This window comes from Theropithecus gelada, chromosome 10 (assembly GCF_003255815.1).
Source record: "Theropithecus gelada isolate Dixy chromosome 10, Tgel_1.0, whole genome shotgun sequence".
Taxonomy (NCBI): Eukaryota; Metazoa; Chordata; class Mammalia; order Primates; family Cercopithecidae; genus Theropithecus; species Theropithecus gelada.
The window spans coordinates 53,668,699-53,684,703 of NC_037678.1; the positions used below are offsets into that span (position 1 = coordinate 53,668,699).

Below are 16,005 nucleotides of genomic sequence, written 5' to 3' on the forward strand. Positions count from 1 at the left end.
GTGGAGATTGCAGTGAGCAGAGATCGTGCCACTGCACTCCAGCCTGGAGGACAAGAGCAAAACTCCGTCTCCAAAAAAAAAAAAAAAAAAAAAGAAAGAAAATTATTTTTATAAATTTAGGGTAGCCTAAGTGTTTATGAAGCCTGCAGTGGGATATGGTCATGTCCCAGGCCTTCACATTCACTCACTGCTCACTCACTGACTCACTCAGAGTAACTTCCAGTCCTTCATGCTCCATCCATGGTAAGTGCCCTATACAGGTATATCAGTTTTTATCTTTTATACCGCATTTTGACTACACCTTATCAACTCCTTACCACTGTGTTACCAATGCATATAGTATTCAACACGGTAACATGGCGTACAGGTTTATAGCCTAGAGGTGAAACTGCCTATGACCTATTTCTCAGAACATAACCCTGTTGTTAAGCAATGCATGACGGCAAGTATTTACTAGTGCTCTTTAAGTTAACTCACCTTAAGCAATAAAATTCACAAAATAACAGTTTTCATATGTTAGTTACATTTTCTGAATGCATATTAAAATAAATGACCTTTAAAATATAAAACGTTCTGGTGGGGCATGGCAGCTCATGCCTGTAATTCCAGCACTTTGGGAGGCTGAGGTGGGGAGGATCACTTGAGCTCAGGAGTTTGAGACTAGCTTGGACAACACAGCAAAACCCCATTTCTACAAAAAGTATAAAAATTAGCAGGGCGTGGTGGCACACACCTGCAGTCCCGGCTCCTCGGGAGGCTGAGACAGGAGGATCACCTGAGCCTGAGAGGCAGAGGTTGCAGTGATTTGAGATTGCACCACTGCACTCCAGCCTGCGTGACAGAGTGAGACCCTGTCGGAAGGATGGAAGGAAGGAAGGAAGGGAGGGAGGGAGGGAGGGAGGGAGGGAGGAAGGAGTAAAGGAGGGAAGGTGTTCACTTACACAACATCTCACCTCTTGTAATTTGGTAAACATGACTAGATATTTCTAAGTTCCTTTTCCAGTCCCAACCTTCTCTGATGCTATGATATTAATAAAAGTATGGTGACAGTTTCCAATCTGTATCATACATTCCAAAGTACACAGCACCTCATTTACATTCAACACCCAAGAAATATCAATTCATCTTATCAGAGAAGCTACAGGCTCAGTGAGTTAGACCAGAGGCTATAAAGTGGTGACTGGTAAGTACCTCTGCCTGTACATATGTATTGCTTAGCCTATCTGCTGCTTTTCAAAACTTGAATTAGCTGCCAACGTTTAAAAACCACGAGACTACTCACAAAAACCAGAAAGGGCTTCTATTTAAAAAACCCAACTCTGTGGCAACACTGGGCCACAACTGGCTGGAACCAGGTGAGGCTGCCCTCTTCAGCCAGGGCACGAACTCAGCTGATACCTTGTTGCCTCAGTCCTCACCACTCCCAATCAACTCCCTTCCCCTGGGGCCAAATGCGAGGCACCATCACACTTGGACCAGTGTTGTTACTATACAGTAAGCAGGAAAGTAACATGTCTGTCAAGAGCAAATAGGAGGCTGACTGGGCAGGGTGTTTTAAGAACATCAGAGAAAAAATGTTCCCTTGTAGAAGTGAACTCAGCATGGAGCCTGCATGTCTGATCCAGGTCCCTGCTCTGCCACTTCCCACTGTGGGGACTTAAGTTACTTAACCTCCCAAAGCCTCAGTTTCCTTACCAGTAAACAAAGCCCTGTGAGAATGATACACACAAAGCATTTAAAACAGTGCCTGAAAAAAGTGAGCTCTCAAATGCTACTTTTTATTAGGCCTGTGTGTTTATATGTAGGTGCTTGTCCTCATGATAGAAGCCTGCTCATTTCTGTTACCTGCCTGGCCCTGCAGACTAAATCCATAATGAAAATTTCCAACGAATCACACTACAAGTAGTTTCAGTTAGTTAAAACCTTCACTATCTTTCATTCCTAAGGAGAAAAACAAAATTCCACGTCAGCACGGATCTCCTCTTTCCCTCATGGCAGTTTTTCCATTTAAACAGCATCAAGAGCAACATTTTTTGGAGGGATAGAGTATATAACTCATATTCCTTAATAGGCAGGATCCATAATAGCACTTACGCAAAATCAAAACATTCTCAGGCCAGGAAGGGCTAAGGAGAGTCAGAGAGCCCGAACACTGGCAGAAGGTTCCTGAAGAGGGAGCTGCTAAGGAAAAACCCCAATAGAAGCTCCAAAGCAGAAGACTCCACCCAGGAACCGTGGACTGCTTCCCTTGCTGACCTGACAGCCCTGGATAGGTCTCAGAAGAGTCTTTTCTGGATGTTGTGATAACCACTACTAAGTCCGTTGTATCTAGGTTTCAAGCATGCTGTGAAAGTGTTCGATAAGCAAATCAAATCAAATCTTTGAAAGGTACAAAGAATCTACTCAAAAAACACAGGTTCTGCTGGTTCCCTGGGATGTCACCACCATTACTGATTAGGCACCAGACCCTACCTGTTTCAGACTCCATCCTGAAGCAAAATAAGAGGGCCACCTTGACTAGGTTCACACAGGAGAAACCTTGCTGCCATTCCCTCTCTAGCCAGCTGGAGAACACTCTCTGGTAGGCACTGCCAGTTCCCTAACTCATATCCTTCCTAACAGATCCTGAATTTTGTTTTGGGAGGGAATGTGCCTACATTTCTCAGCCTTTCTTGCAGAAAGGGTGATCATGTGATGAAGTTATAGCCAATGAGGGGTAAGCGTAAGTTATCAGGGGTGGCAACAAGTTCCAGAAGACTCCTCTTTAGAGGAGTGACTCAGCTGGCAGAGTTCTTTAGTCCTACCTCTTCCTCTTTCTTCCTACCTGGAACAAAACGACAGGATCCTGAGCCATAGATGACCCTAAGGATAGAAGTCACATGCTAAGAATAATGAGGAAAAAATGGGAGGAGTCTGAGTTCTCTGTCCAGTTAAATAGGGAGCATGAGGGATGGTGAGGCAGTAAGATTCATTCAGTCAACAAACTGAGTGTCTATGTGTCCCGCACAGTTCCAGGCATTTGGAACATATCGCCGTCTAAAACAAAGATCCTGGTTGGGCGCGGTGGCTCATGCCTGTAAACCCATCACTTTGGGAGGCCGAGATGGGTGGATCACTCGAGGTCAGGAGTTCGAGACCAGCCTGGCCAACATGGTGAAACTCTGTTTTTACTAAAAAATACAAAGTTAGCCAGACGTGGTGGTGTGAGCCTGTGGTCCCAGCTACTCAGGAGGCTGAGGCAGGGGAATCGCTTGAACCTGGGAGGCGGAGGTTGCAGTGAGCCGAGATCTCACCACTGCACTACAGCCTGGGCAAGAGAGCGAGACTCAGTCTCAAAAAAAAAAAAAAAATGCAAAAGGTGAGTTAAGAAATCCACAAACACATAGGTAATTCTACATAGAATCTGTAAAAATGTACACACACTGATGTCTGATGTTGGGAGTTAAAAGTCTGAATCCTAAAAACAAACTTTAACTCCTGGCCTCAAGTAATCTGCCTGCCTTGGCCTTACAAAGTGCTGGGATTGGAGGCATGAGCCACCACAGATGTTCAGGTCTACTGGTGAATTATCTTCATCTACACAAATAACATGGGAGGCAAATTACCCCAGGAAGGCTGTGGAGGGGTTCCCAGTTAATTAAACTGGAAAACATTATGTTGAATGCCGAGTCAGCAGTACAGTGAGTGTCCATTACAGTTAGCTATGTGACGGTGATTACTACAGGACAGTCTGTGGGAGAGCCCCATGGTTGTGTCCAACATCCGCACACTTTAGTAATATGTAAAAATAATAGCCACAGAGGCACTAGAGCTCAGGCCTTTCACTGGTACTTGAGGCCTGGACTCCAGCCCTGGGTACTTGTCTCTCTTGTCTGCCTTGTTCAACTCCCTCTTCTGAAGGACCTGTTCTTTCTTTAGAGCCTAGTCCTGAGAACTGGAAGTCATTTGCTCCTTTAAGATTGACTGACTGATTTAGAGATAGGGTGTTTATTTATTGAGAGACAGGGTCTTGCTTTTTTGCCCAGGCTGGAGCACAGAAGGCTATTCACAGACACACTGCAGCCTCAAACTCCTGACCTCAAGTGATCCTCTTGCCTCAACCTCCCAAGTAACTGGGAATACAGGTGTGTGACATGGCGCCCAGTCTACTTGCTCTTTTTAAAGGTTACAGCACACCTCCATTCTGACCCACTATTTGCAGGTCTGGGGTTTGCTTCTCCCAGGCAATCTGATTCCCATGTTCCTGTAAAAATCTCATAGGATGCACCAAGTATTGGCCACAAAATCCACAGCAACATGCTAACTGTAAATTATTTTCTCTTTGTTAGAACAGAACTTCAAGTTACTGTGTTTCTGCAAAACTGTATTCTAGCAATAACATTTTCTCCCCATTCATTCAAAAAATGTATTTGCTCAATGTCTGCTGCGTGTGCCAGGCACCATTCTAGGTGTTGGGAATATAGTGGTGAGCAGGGCAGCCTAGGTTTCAGTCCAGGAACAAGTGAACAGAACCCTTCAGTAATTTCAGGTATTGTAAGTACTATGGAAAAAATAAAAGATAATGGGACAGATATGACGAGGAGCTACAGAAGTTGATCAGGGAAGCCTCTCTCAGTCTGAACTGAGAGACCTGAAGATACAGGGGGTTCAGAGGCAGGGAAGGGACAGTAAGTGCAATGGCACTCAGGCAGAAACAAGCACAGCCTTTCAATAACCAGAAAGGGCACCTGTGAATTGTGTAGCAAAAAAGAGAAAGAGAGGTATAAGCTACGAGGACAGGGCATAGATTTCAGTCAGAATGGTACAGGATGGGGAATTATCAAAGGGGTTTGAGCAGGGGTCATGTTCTAATTCATGCTTTTAAGAGATCACTTTGGCTGCTGTACAGAAAATGGGCTAAAGTGGAAGCACTTTTATGCAGCTCATAGAGACTTGGTTTTATATCTGCACAGCTATGCTTATTACAGTGCATTTAAATATTAACATTTATTGACTGATTATACCTTAATAAGGGTTACAGTAAAAACCTGGTCCTTTTCCTAGAGAGTTACAAAGGCAAAGATGACGACAGACACAGAGGGTGGGCCAGGGGATGCTGAGCACCTTCCTTAGGACTCTCGACAGCAGAAGTAAGTAGATGGCAACTCCGCGCTCACCCTGAGACAAACACCATTCTTGGTGGCAATTTTTTCTTTTGTGCTTTCCTTGAGTAAACGAATACTGAACAACATTCCAGCAACAACACTTGGTCTGTTCTCATGTACATCAAGCAGTCTGTTAAATTATAAAGGAATAAAACCTGCTCAAATATGTGCACTCCAGTAGGGAACATACTACCAACAGAAATCATTATCAGCAATGTGGCTGAAGAAGAAATTAGATCAGTTATGAAGACAGGTCAGATATTTTGTATAGAACAACCTGCTTGAGTGAAGAAGCATTTGACAGAATCACTTGGGAAAGGAAATTCCTGAAAAAATACCAATTTTGGATCTGGTTCCTACAAACTGCCCAGAGAGAGATATGAACAGTTAGACGTATCATAACAACTCAATCTAGTATTTCATTTACTTTGAGAATATAATCAGGTGTCGGTTAGCCTCTCACTTAAAAACCCAACAAAAACAAGTGATGTACATGGTCACCAGAAGAAGAAAACAAAGCTATCTGAGCATGTCTATCCATCCATCCACCTGCTACCTTCTGGCTCCTTCCACGGATATCTATGAGTGGCACTTGGCAAGGCACGGAGATCCAGTGTAGACATCAGAATCAAAGCCCTTGTCCTCCTGTGGACACTGAGTAACTAATCACCCAATCAATTAACTACTGAAAGGTAAGTGTCCCAACCTGAACCTGCTGCACTGAGGCTGAAATGAAGAAGTAGCAGCTAGATACATCCCAGTACTAGTTAGAGAAAACAGCACAGCTGACAATGGGACACTCAACATCATGCCTCGCTGGTTGTGTTCCCTAAGAGAAAAGCAAAGGGAAAGACCCAGAAAGAGACAAGCTGTTATCAGAGGTTTCCTGCAGATGTTATGACATATGCTTCCTCCGCCCCTCACACAGGCTGATTCCCTCTCACACTTGGAAAAAAAGCCATACCGTATCAGCCCGTACCTGACAGTGATGAGCCTCTTTCTCTGGGCGCATCTCCATTTTCTGTGCTTACTTTTCCAGAATCACTCCTGGCATGTTCACCGTTGGTTAAATCTGTTTTTTCGGGAGTTGTTGGTTTGCTTTGTGCCTGACTGTGCTTCAAACGAATGAACTTTGGGGATACTGCTGCAGCTTGGATCACAGGGGACTGGGGTTTTGACTGGATTGGTTTTTCCAGTTCTCTGGCCTCCTGCAACTAAAAGGCAACAAAAGAGGGATACAATCTAAATAGTCTCAGCATTTTGGTAAGGAAGAAAAATTATGCCAGTCTATTACTTAAAAAATTTCCTGGGCTGGGCGCAGTGGTTAACGCCTATAATTTCAGCACTTTGGAAGGCTGAGGCAGCAGGAATTCTTGAGCCCAGGAGTTCGAGACCAGCCTGGGCAACATGGTGAAACTCTGTCCCTACAGAAAATAAAAAAATTAGCTGGGTGTGGTGGGACATGCCTGTAGTCCCACCTACTTGGGAGGTTGAGGTGGGAAGATTGCTTGAGGTGGGAAGATTTCTTGAGCTGGGAAGGTCAAGCCTGCAGTGAGCCGTGATCATGCCAGTGCACTCCAGCTTGGGCGACAGAACAAGACCCTCTCTCCAAAAAAAAAAGAAAGAAGTCCAGCCACAAGGATAACATATTTAAAAGGAAATAAATTCTTTTGACAATCTCCAAACAAATTCTGAACACAAATTTCAAAACCCGTTAGTTTCTCTGACGTTGAAAGCAAGAACAAAAGCACAGTACAGAGAATCCACAGGCAGAAGGAGTACCTTTAAAATGCTAGCAAATCTTCACAGGCACCAAGGTCACACATGAGAGTTCTGAGAGCAATGATGTCTTGCCCCTAGCACGTAAGTGCTGTCACTCACCACTTGGTTTTCCATGCGGGTGAAAATGACGTTGAGCATCTGAGTAAGGGTAGCCTTGGCAGTGGTTTGATTGATGAGATTTTTGCTGGCCAAATAGATATTGTAACATGTCCTCACCGTCTGCAGGATAGTACCCTCATGAATTTCAATGTGTGGGGAAGTCACTGCGGTCAGAAGAGCCTAAAACAGAAATCCGCGACCTTCACCATCAGGAACGCACATCACCTTCCTGCCCTCCTATGGCCACACTTTTCTACAGGGTCTGGTTTTGTTTTCCTTTTGTGTGTATGTGTGTGTTTTTTTAAATAAATTGTAAGATGGCTCTGCAAATTAAACTAGATGATTATTATCAAGAGCCAACTCCTATGGCTGTTAGTTGAAAAACAATGAACAGTTCTATGAAATCCAAATCACTGGAAACGAATAAATTGTGTTGAAGCAGACTTTCTACTGGCTTACTTTTTAAAAAGTCAAACTTCTAGCCAGGCAGGGTGGTTCACTTGAGGTCAGGAGTTCAAGACCAGCCTGGCCAACATGGTGAAACCCCATCTCTACTAAAAATATAAAAATAATCCAGGAGTGGTGGCACATGCCTGTAGTCCCAGCTACTCGGGAGGATGAGGAACAAGAACTGCTTGAACCTGTGAGGTGGAGTCTGCAGTGAGCCGAGATTGCACCACTGCACCCCGGCCTGGGCGACAGAGCAAGACTGCCTCAAAAAAAAAAAAAAAAAAAGCCAAACTTCTGAATTTTATTTAATACTGATTGAAAAACCTACAATGAATAATACGACAATTATCTCAGGACATATAACACTCCAAAGTGATCTCACCCAGATTAATCAGAAAATACATGTTTCGATGGTGGTCAGTTTCCCAATTCCCTGGTGGGTTTTCTTTTTTTTTTTTTTTTTTTTGAGACGGAGTCTGGCTCTGTCGCCCAGGCTGGAGTGCAGTGGCCGGATCTCAGCTCACTGCAAGCTCCGCCTCCCGGGTTCACGCCATTCTCCTGCCTCAGCCTCCCGAATAGCTGGGACTACAGGCGCCCGCCATGTCGCCTGGCTAGTTTTTTGTATTTTTTAGTAGAGACGGGGTTTCACCGTGTTAGCCAGGATGGTCTCGATCTCCTGACCTCGTGATCCGCCCGTCTCGGCCTCCCAAAGTGCTGGGATTACAGGCTTGAGCCACCGCACCCGGCCCCTGGTGGGTTTTCAAGAGAGCTTTAAGAAAGGTTTATCCAGCATGGAGCCCTCCCCTCATAACTAATACTTTCAGGACTTAAGATTTGGATCCTTGGCTACACCCGTCCTGATCCTTTTCTCAGACAAGCAGATGGTACTATCTGTGCCAAACCATTCTTGGCAGCAGAAATCGAACAGGGAAGTAGGGCAGAGGCAAGTCAGAGATAAGAATATCAACAAAGACCCACTGAGAAATACAGACTGGGAATCCAGGGTTAACCAGAGGATTTCAAGACAATTTAGTTCACAAGCAATTTACATTGTTATTAGCTGAAAGGTTTACTTTGAAAACACACCTGGTTCCATTTTTCTTGTCTCAGTTCATGCTAATAAATTCTGACACCTAACAAAAGATCTAAGTGATGCTTAAATTTTTCTGTTCCACCTCAGCACCACCTGAGACAACACATGGTAAATTAGAAATCCAGATTCCCACAGGGACTTGCTTTCTAATTTAAAAACCAGACAGGCAAACAAATAGGTATACCTTAATTATTTGTAACTGAACCCCTTCATCGGTCTGAGGGCCCTGAAAACAATTGCAAATGGTTTCAACAATTCTGTCGATCAGCCGCTTCCCAGGGGCTCCACTGTCGGGGGCGTTGCCAGTGATGTGCCCATATGCGATGAGTTTCTAAATAGAGAGAAAGAACAGAGATTATAAATTTCTGCTTGGCCAGGACTGAGGCCTTCTGTGGCAGCCCACAACAGCAAAAGAGAGGCACTTCCAGTTCCTACAGAGTCCTCTGCTCCCCAGGAGCCAGGCAGGCATAACCACTCTGTGACCACAACCCTCGTCCTGTCACCTGACAGCAAAAGATGCCTGCAATGGAGACACAGTGTCCGATGAAAAATGCAAGGTACAGAGCGCTCCCCAGTATGCAACCATCTCTACAAACCTGAGGAGTTAAAAGCTATACATACTCAAGACAGAGAGAAGATTAGTGGTTGTCTAGAGTTAGGGGGGTGGCGTAGGGAGACATAGGGAATGATTGTCAATGATAATATAAAATTGGTCTAAAGTTGGGTTGTGGTAATGGTTGCACAACTCTGTCAATAAACTAAAAATCACGAAATTGTGTGTGTGTGTGTGTGTGTATATATTTTTTTTTTGATACAGGGTCTCACTCTGTTACCTAGGCTGGAGTGAAGTGGTACGGCCATGGCTCACTGAAGCCTCCACCTCCCAGGCTCAAGTAATCCTCCTACCTCAGCCTCTTGAGTAGCTGGGACCACAGGCACATGCCACCAAGCTAGTCTAATTTTTCTTTATTCTTTGTAGAGACGGGGTCTTCCTATGTTGCTCAGATTGGTCCTGAACTCTTGGGCTCAAGCGATCCTCCTGCCTGTAATCTCAAAGTGTTGGGATTACAGATGTGAGCCACTGCGCCTGGCTTGAATTACACTTTAAATGGATGAATTGTATGCACGTTAATTTTATCTCAAAAAGTTGTTTATATATATATATATATATGTGTGTGTGTGTGAATATGTATCTTCTTTCAATGGAAAGATACCTAAGAAACTAATTACATAATTGCTTGAGGGAGGAGAACTAAGTAGCTGTGAGCCGGGGTGGGACTAAGACACTCTGTAGTACATCTTTTCATTTTTTTCAATGTTGAATCGTGTCAGTGTATTTTCCAAAAATTAAAGTAAAAACTTCATCTGCATAAAAATAACTGCATTTCACACTTACATCAACAGTAGTGTGTTTCACCCACGAGCAGCTGCTTGGAACCTGCCCTCTCTGAGAGGTTACAGATCGGTCTGTGCCACCTCACCCACAACTGGGATGTCAGCATGGAGGACAGAGCTGGAAGGAACCTCAAAGGTCAGCAGGAGGATGTTTTTTTTTTTTTTTTTTTTTTTTTTTTTTTTTGAGGCGGAGTCTCCCTCTGTCGCCCAGGCTGGAGTGCAGTGGCCGGATCTCAGCTCACTGCAAGCTCCGCCTCCCGGGTTTACGCCATTCTCCAGCCTCAGCCTCCCGAGTAGCTGGGACTACAGGCGCCTGCCACCTCGCCCGGCTAGATTTTTTGTATTTTTTAGTAGAGACGGGGTTTCACCGTGTTAGCCAGGATGGTCTTGATCTCCTGACCTTGTGATCCGCCCATCTCGGCCTCCCAAAGTGCTGGGATTACAGGCTTGAGCCACCGCGCCCGGCCTAGGAGGATGATTTCTAAGCCTGGCTGAGAAACAAAATCACCTGAGGGAGCTCAATAAAAACACAGGTTCCTGGACTCCAACCCAGACCTACTGAAGCAGAACTTCCAGGTGGAGCCCAGAGATCAGTGTTTTTCTCCAAGCTATCCAGGTTATATTGATGGTTGATTAGATAAAAGAATCACTCATCTGGCACGTATACATGTGAACTCTAAGGCATTCTCTGCCTCCAGTGACTTGGTGAAGACTCCTACAATTGCTGTTCTGTTCTTTCTCCTTTTGGCTTCTAGCTGGTCACATGCTTCTGCCCATACCAGGGGGACTCAGGGTCCTGAGGTTATCTATAGAGCAGCCACCACTGTGGGAGGAAGACTGGCCACTCTGCAGAGGTCCGACACTGTTTCTCAATGGCTTTTCCCCTTCCTTAGCTAGTGAAGTGTGACCACTCAATAAGCAGAAAGAAAAATGGATTGAGAGAGTGGCTGAGAGTAGAAATGCAATACTACTGGATGGAGCAACTGAAGGAGCAGGAGAGAGGCCTGCGCACACTCTGCTGCTCAAGTCCAACCCCCAAATCTCCAGGTGGAGGGTGTCGCCTGTGAAGGTCAAGTCCAGATGCCCTTTACCTCACCCCTCACATTGCTGCTGCTGGTGCAGGCTTCCTAGGAGGGCAGGGCTGTCTACCTGGAAAATGAGCTCTGGTTTTGACATTGCTTGTTCTTACACCTAACAGACTCAAGTCTGTTTTGTGCACTGGATTGCAAGTGGGGTGGTCTAGGAACTCCTCAAGTGTGAATGCTGAAAAGTGGGCTCCAATACTGATGCCACAAAGCAAGCTGGACATGGATTACTACTTTTGTACTTTAACTAAAGTATGAAAAGGACAGAAAGTATCCTCCCCTCTATAGACTTCTTAAGGGGCACATTACCCTTCAAATCAGAAAGAGTTTTAAGTATGACTTCCCCCCTCATCTGCGCAGGGAGATAAGGCCAGGAGAAAGAAGAGTTCCTGTATCCTGTGGATCTCTGGTTCTGCTTTCTCATCCTTCTCTGTGACAGACCCTGTTCTGGGCACTGGGGATACAGCAGTAAGACAAATGTAATTATTTTTCTCATAGAGTCTACATTCTCCAGGGAAGCACACCAAAGCTCAAAGTTCTAACTGGGACCTGTAGGGCCGTGTGTGACTTGTAGATACTGCCCCCTATCTCCCACTGTCCCCCAGGTAGATGTCCCCACCTTGTTCCTTGCTAACGCCATGAGCGGTGGGAAGAGGGACACGGAGGGAGGCCTCTGGGCAGCTGGCCCACTGACACATGAATCAGGGCTTGCACAGGGACATTCTGCCATGGAGGGGAAGATGATGACAATATAATCCACTATAACAGGCCTTTGGCCGGGCGCGGTGGCTCAAGCCTGTAATCCCAGCACTTTGGGAGGCCGAGGCGGGTGGATCACGAGGTCAGGAGATTGAGACCATCCGGGCTAACATGGTGAAACCCCGTCTCTACTAAAAATACAAAAAAAACTAGCCGGGCGTGGTGGCGGGCGCCTGTAGTCCCAGCTACTCGGAGGCTGAGGCAGGAGAATGGCGTGAACCTGGGAGGCGGAGCTTGCAGTGAGCCGAGATCGCGCCACTGCACTCCAGCCTGGGTGACACAGTGCGAGACTCCGTCTCAAAAAAAAAAAACAAAAAAAAAAAACAGGCCTTTATAGGACTCACTGCATGAAGGAAAATGCTATATGGTTGGTTTGTTGGTACAGAATAGGACATACTTAGTAATAAACAGAGGTTGCAGTAAGTAAGCTATATTACAAGTTATCCCACTCACATGAATGAATATATTTGGTACAAATTAAATCTTCTACCTCACTGGTCTCTTCTTTTTTTTTTTTTTTTTTGAGACGGAGTCTCGTTCTGTCGCCCAGGCTGGAGTGCAGTGGTCGGATCTCAGCTCACTGCAAGCTCCGCCTCCCGGGTTCACGCCATTCTCCTGCCTCAGCCTCCCGAGTAGCTGGGACTACAGGCGCCTGCCACCTCGCCCGGCTAGTTTTTTGTATTTTTTAGTGGAGACGGGGTTTCACCATGTTAGCCCATGTTGGGATGGTCTCGATCTCCTGACCTCGTGATCCGCCCGTCTCGGCCTCCCAAAGTGCTGGGATTACAGGCTTGAGCCACCACGCCCGGCCACTCTCTTCTGAAGTTGGTTCTATTTATTTTGCCTCAGTGATAGGAATCCAAAGAGTCACCTCTGACCACAGAAACTGAGGCATGTCTCCAAGGAGGCTTGCACAGAGATGTTCACTGTAACCCTGTGTGTGAATGCCTCCATACACGGGAGCGATAGATGAAATGGTGGCATGACACACCATATGCCAGTCAAAAGAAATGCACTAGATCCACATGGAGCAATATAGCTAGAGCCTAATAATAGTGTTGAATGTAAAAAGCTACAGAGAAACTTGTAAAAGTGATATCATTTATTGAAAAAAAAAAAAAAAGAAGAGAGAAGAGAAGAGAAAATTATACACTTAAACAGGCAATTGGGTTTGGGGCTGGTGGCCCAAGGAACTTCATTTTATCTGTAAAGTTCTAAAAACTTTTTAACAGAAAATGTAGTCATGTACAACTTATATAATTAAAAAATTGATTTTTCGATGTGCATTTAAAAAATCTAAAGTTTTCTGAAAATGAGAGCTAAAAGATAATGTTTGTGGCATAAACAGGGCAGCTTAGATTAATGGTTTCCTGTAGCCTTCACTGGGATGTAAAAAGAAAATGTTAGAATTTTATTTATATTTTTCTAATTGTCCTTTGCAGAGATATATTTTTGCATGCTTTACAATATATGTACTTTATTTACTTATTTATTTTGAGATGGGGTCTCATTCTGTCACCCAGGCTGGAGTGCAATGGCATGATCTCTGCTCACTGTAACCTCTGCCTCCCAGGCTCAAGTGATCCTCCCACCTCAGCCTCCTGGGTAGTTGGAACCACAGGCGCATGCCACTATGCCTGGCTAATTTTTTGTATTTTTAGTAGAGGCGGGGTTTCCCCATGTTGCCCAGGCTGGTCTTTAACTCCTGAGCTCAGGCAATTCGCCTGCCTCGGCCTCCCAAAGTGCTGGGATTAGAGGCATGAACCACTGCGCCTGGCAAGATATATACTTTAATAACAGTAACATGTGTAAATAAAGAGTTTTTTTGTAGAAATGAGGTCTCACTATGTTGTTCAAGCTGGTCTCAAACTCCTGGGCTCAAGCAATCCTTACACTTTGGCCTCCCAAAGCACTGAGATTATAGGTGTGAACCATCACGCCCAACCCATAACTTAACTTTATTTTTTGGAGGCAGAGTGCAGTGGCACAATCCTGGCTCACTGCAACCTCCACCTCCTGGGTTCAAGTGATTCTCCTGCCTCAGCCTCCCGAGTAGCTGGGCTTATAGGTGCGTGCTACCACACCCAGCTAATTTTTAGTATTTTTAGCAGAGACAGGGTCTCACCATGTTGCCCAGGCTGGACCTGAACTTCTGAGCTCAGGCAATCCACCCGTCTCGGCCTTCCAAACTGCTGGGATTACAGGAGTGAGCTACCGCACCCGGCCCTAACCTATAATTTTAAATTAAAGAAATATGAATATATTGGGAGGATATCCTCAAAAATGGTTTTATTATTCACTTGAGGCCGGGAGTTCAAGACCAGCCTGGGCAACAAAGTGAGACCCAGGTCTCTACAAAAAGTAAAAAAAATAACTAGCTGGCTGTGGTGGCACATACCTGTAGTCCCAGCTACTCCGGAGGCTGAGGTGGGAGGACAGCATGAGTCCAGGAGTTTGAGGCTGCAGTGACCTATGATCAAGCCACTGCACTCTAGTCTGGGCAAAAGAGTAAGACCCTGTCTCTAAAAAAAAAAAAAAAAAAGGAAAACTGACTGGGCACAGTGGCTCACACCTGTAATCCTAACACCTTGGGAAGCCGAGGTAGGCTTAAGCTCAGGAGTTCAGGACCAGTCTGGACAACATGGCAAAACCTTGCCTTTACAAAAAATAGAAAAATTAGCATGTGGTCCCAGCTACCCGGGAAGTTGAGGTGGGAGGATCACCTGAGCTTGGGGAAGTAGGGCTTACAGTGAGCCTGATCATGCCACTGCACTCCAGCCTGACAGAATGAAACCTGAGACCCTCTCTCAAAAAAAAAAAAAAAAATATATATATATATATATATACACACACATATAAAATTGATATATTACCAGAAAAACTTGGAGACCACTTACTAGCTTAGACATGACTGACCTTAACCCTCTGTACACTTAGCCCTGACTGTGGGGAAGTGTGTAGCAGACCAAATGTTGGAGGAAGGGAAGACAGAATCTTTATCACTTGGTAGAAGCAAGACACAGGGGAAGTCTCCAGGCTTCTCCCAGTGGAGAGGGAGCCTGGGTTAACTGTGCTTATGGCAAATCAATCCCAAAAGCACCTCTGCCACTCCTACTGCTGCGCCAAGCTCAAAGAATGGCAGGGCACAGCACGGATGTATCTGCAGCTGGTTTCAATTCTGCCCAAACCAAACTTTACCCCCAGGTATTGCCCCTCTACTTCCAAGACAGAGGTTACCTTACCCACACTGGGAAAAGCCAGTCAAACAGGCTTGGCAAGGGCAGCCACCAAGGGGAAGCACATTTTTTCCATTCAGTAGCCCAGGGAGCACCGAGTCACTTTCTCATGTCATAAAAAGGATGATTCATTTTGTATACTAAACAAAGAAATTCTAGTATACCTATTACATCTCAGAGAACTTCCATTCCTTTCTGTGTTTTTTTCTTTTTCTTTTTTTTAAGAGACAGGGTCCTGCTTTGTCACTCAGGCTGGAGTTAGGTGTTACCATCATGGCTCACTGCAGCCTCAACCTCCTGGGCCCAAGCAATTCTCCTGCCTCTACCTTCTGAGTAAGAGGACTAAAGGTGTGCACCGCGCAGCCCAGTTAACTTTTTATTTTTACTTTACTTTGTAGAGATGGGGTCTCACTATGTTGTACAGGCTGTTCTCAAATACCTGGCCTCAAGTGATCCTCTTGCCTCAAGGTGCTAGGATTACAGGCGTGAGCCACTGCACCCAACCAGAACTTCCATACTAAAAAGAGAGATAACCATACCCCATAAGACTAAAGATTTGCAGTGGGCTGAAATAAGGCAGGGTGTCAGTGTTTCCATTTGAAATCATACACAGATACAAGGAGTTCCAGAAACAAACAATTTCTATTATTAAACAGACCAGAACCACATGGTTACAGTTAAGAGCAGGGGCCAGTTAAGAGCGGCAACCTTTTTCCATAAAGGGCCACATACTAAATGTTTAGGCTCTGCGGGTCATTTGGTCTCCATTACAGCTACTCCGCTAGGTCACAGTAGCAGGAAGGCAGCCACAGATAATAAACGATAGGCATAGCTGTTGTTACGGACTGAGAGTTTGTGTCCCCCTAAAATTCGTATGTTGAAGCCTTAACCCTGCAATGTGATGGTATTAGGAGACTGGGCCTTTGGGAAATAATCAGGCTTAGATGCAGTCATGAGGGTAG

General features: G+C 45.2%; 1 protein-coding gene across 1 annotated transcript in view; it reads right to left on the reverse strand.

The window, feature by feature from the left end:
- The window catches only part of ARFGEF2 (ADP ribosylation factor guanine nucleotide exchange factor 2), a 114,393-nt gene that overhangs the window by 77,302 nt on the left and 21,086 nt on the right, over window positions 1-16,005 (reverse strand). Inside the window, exons 4-6 of the mRNA XM_025399489.1 lie at window positions 8,753-8,899; window positions 7,026-7,205; window positions 6,124-6,358 (exon numbers count right to left, since the gene is read on the reverse strand). Coding sequence (XP_025255274.1) covers window positions 6,124-6,358; window positions 7,026-7,205; window positions 8,753-8,899 — 562 coding nt within the window. The remainder of the gene's footprint in view (window positions 1-6,123; window positions 6,359-7,025; window positions 7,206-8,752; window positions 8,900-16,005) is intronic.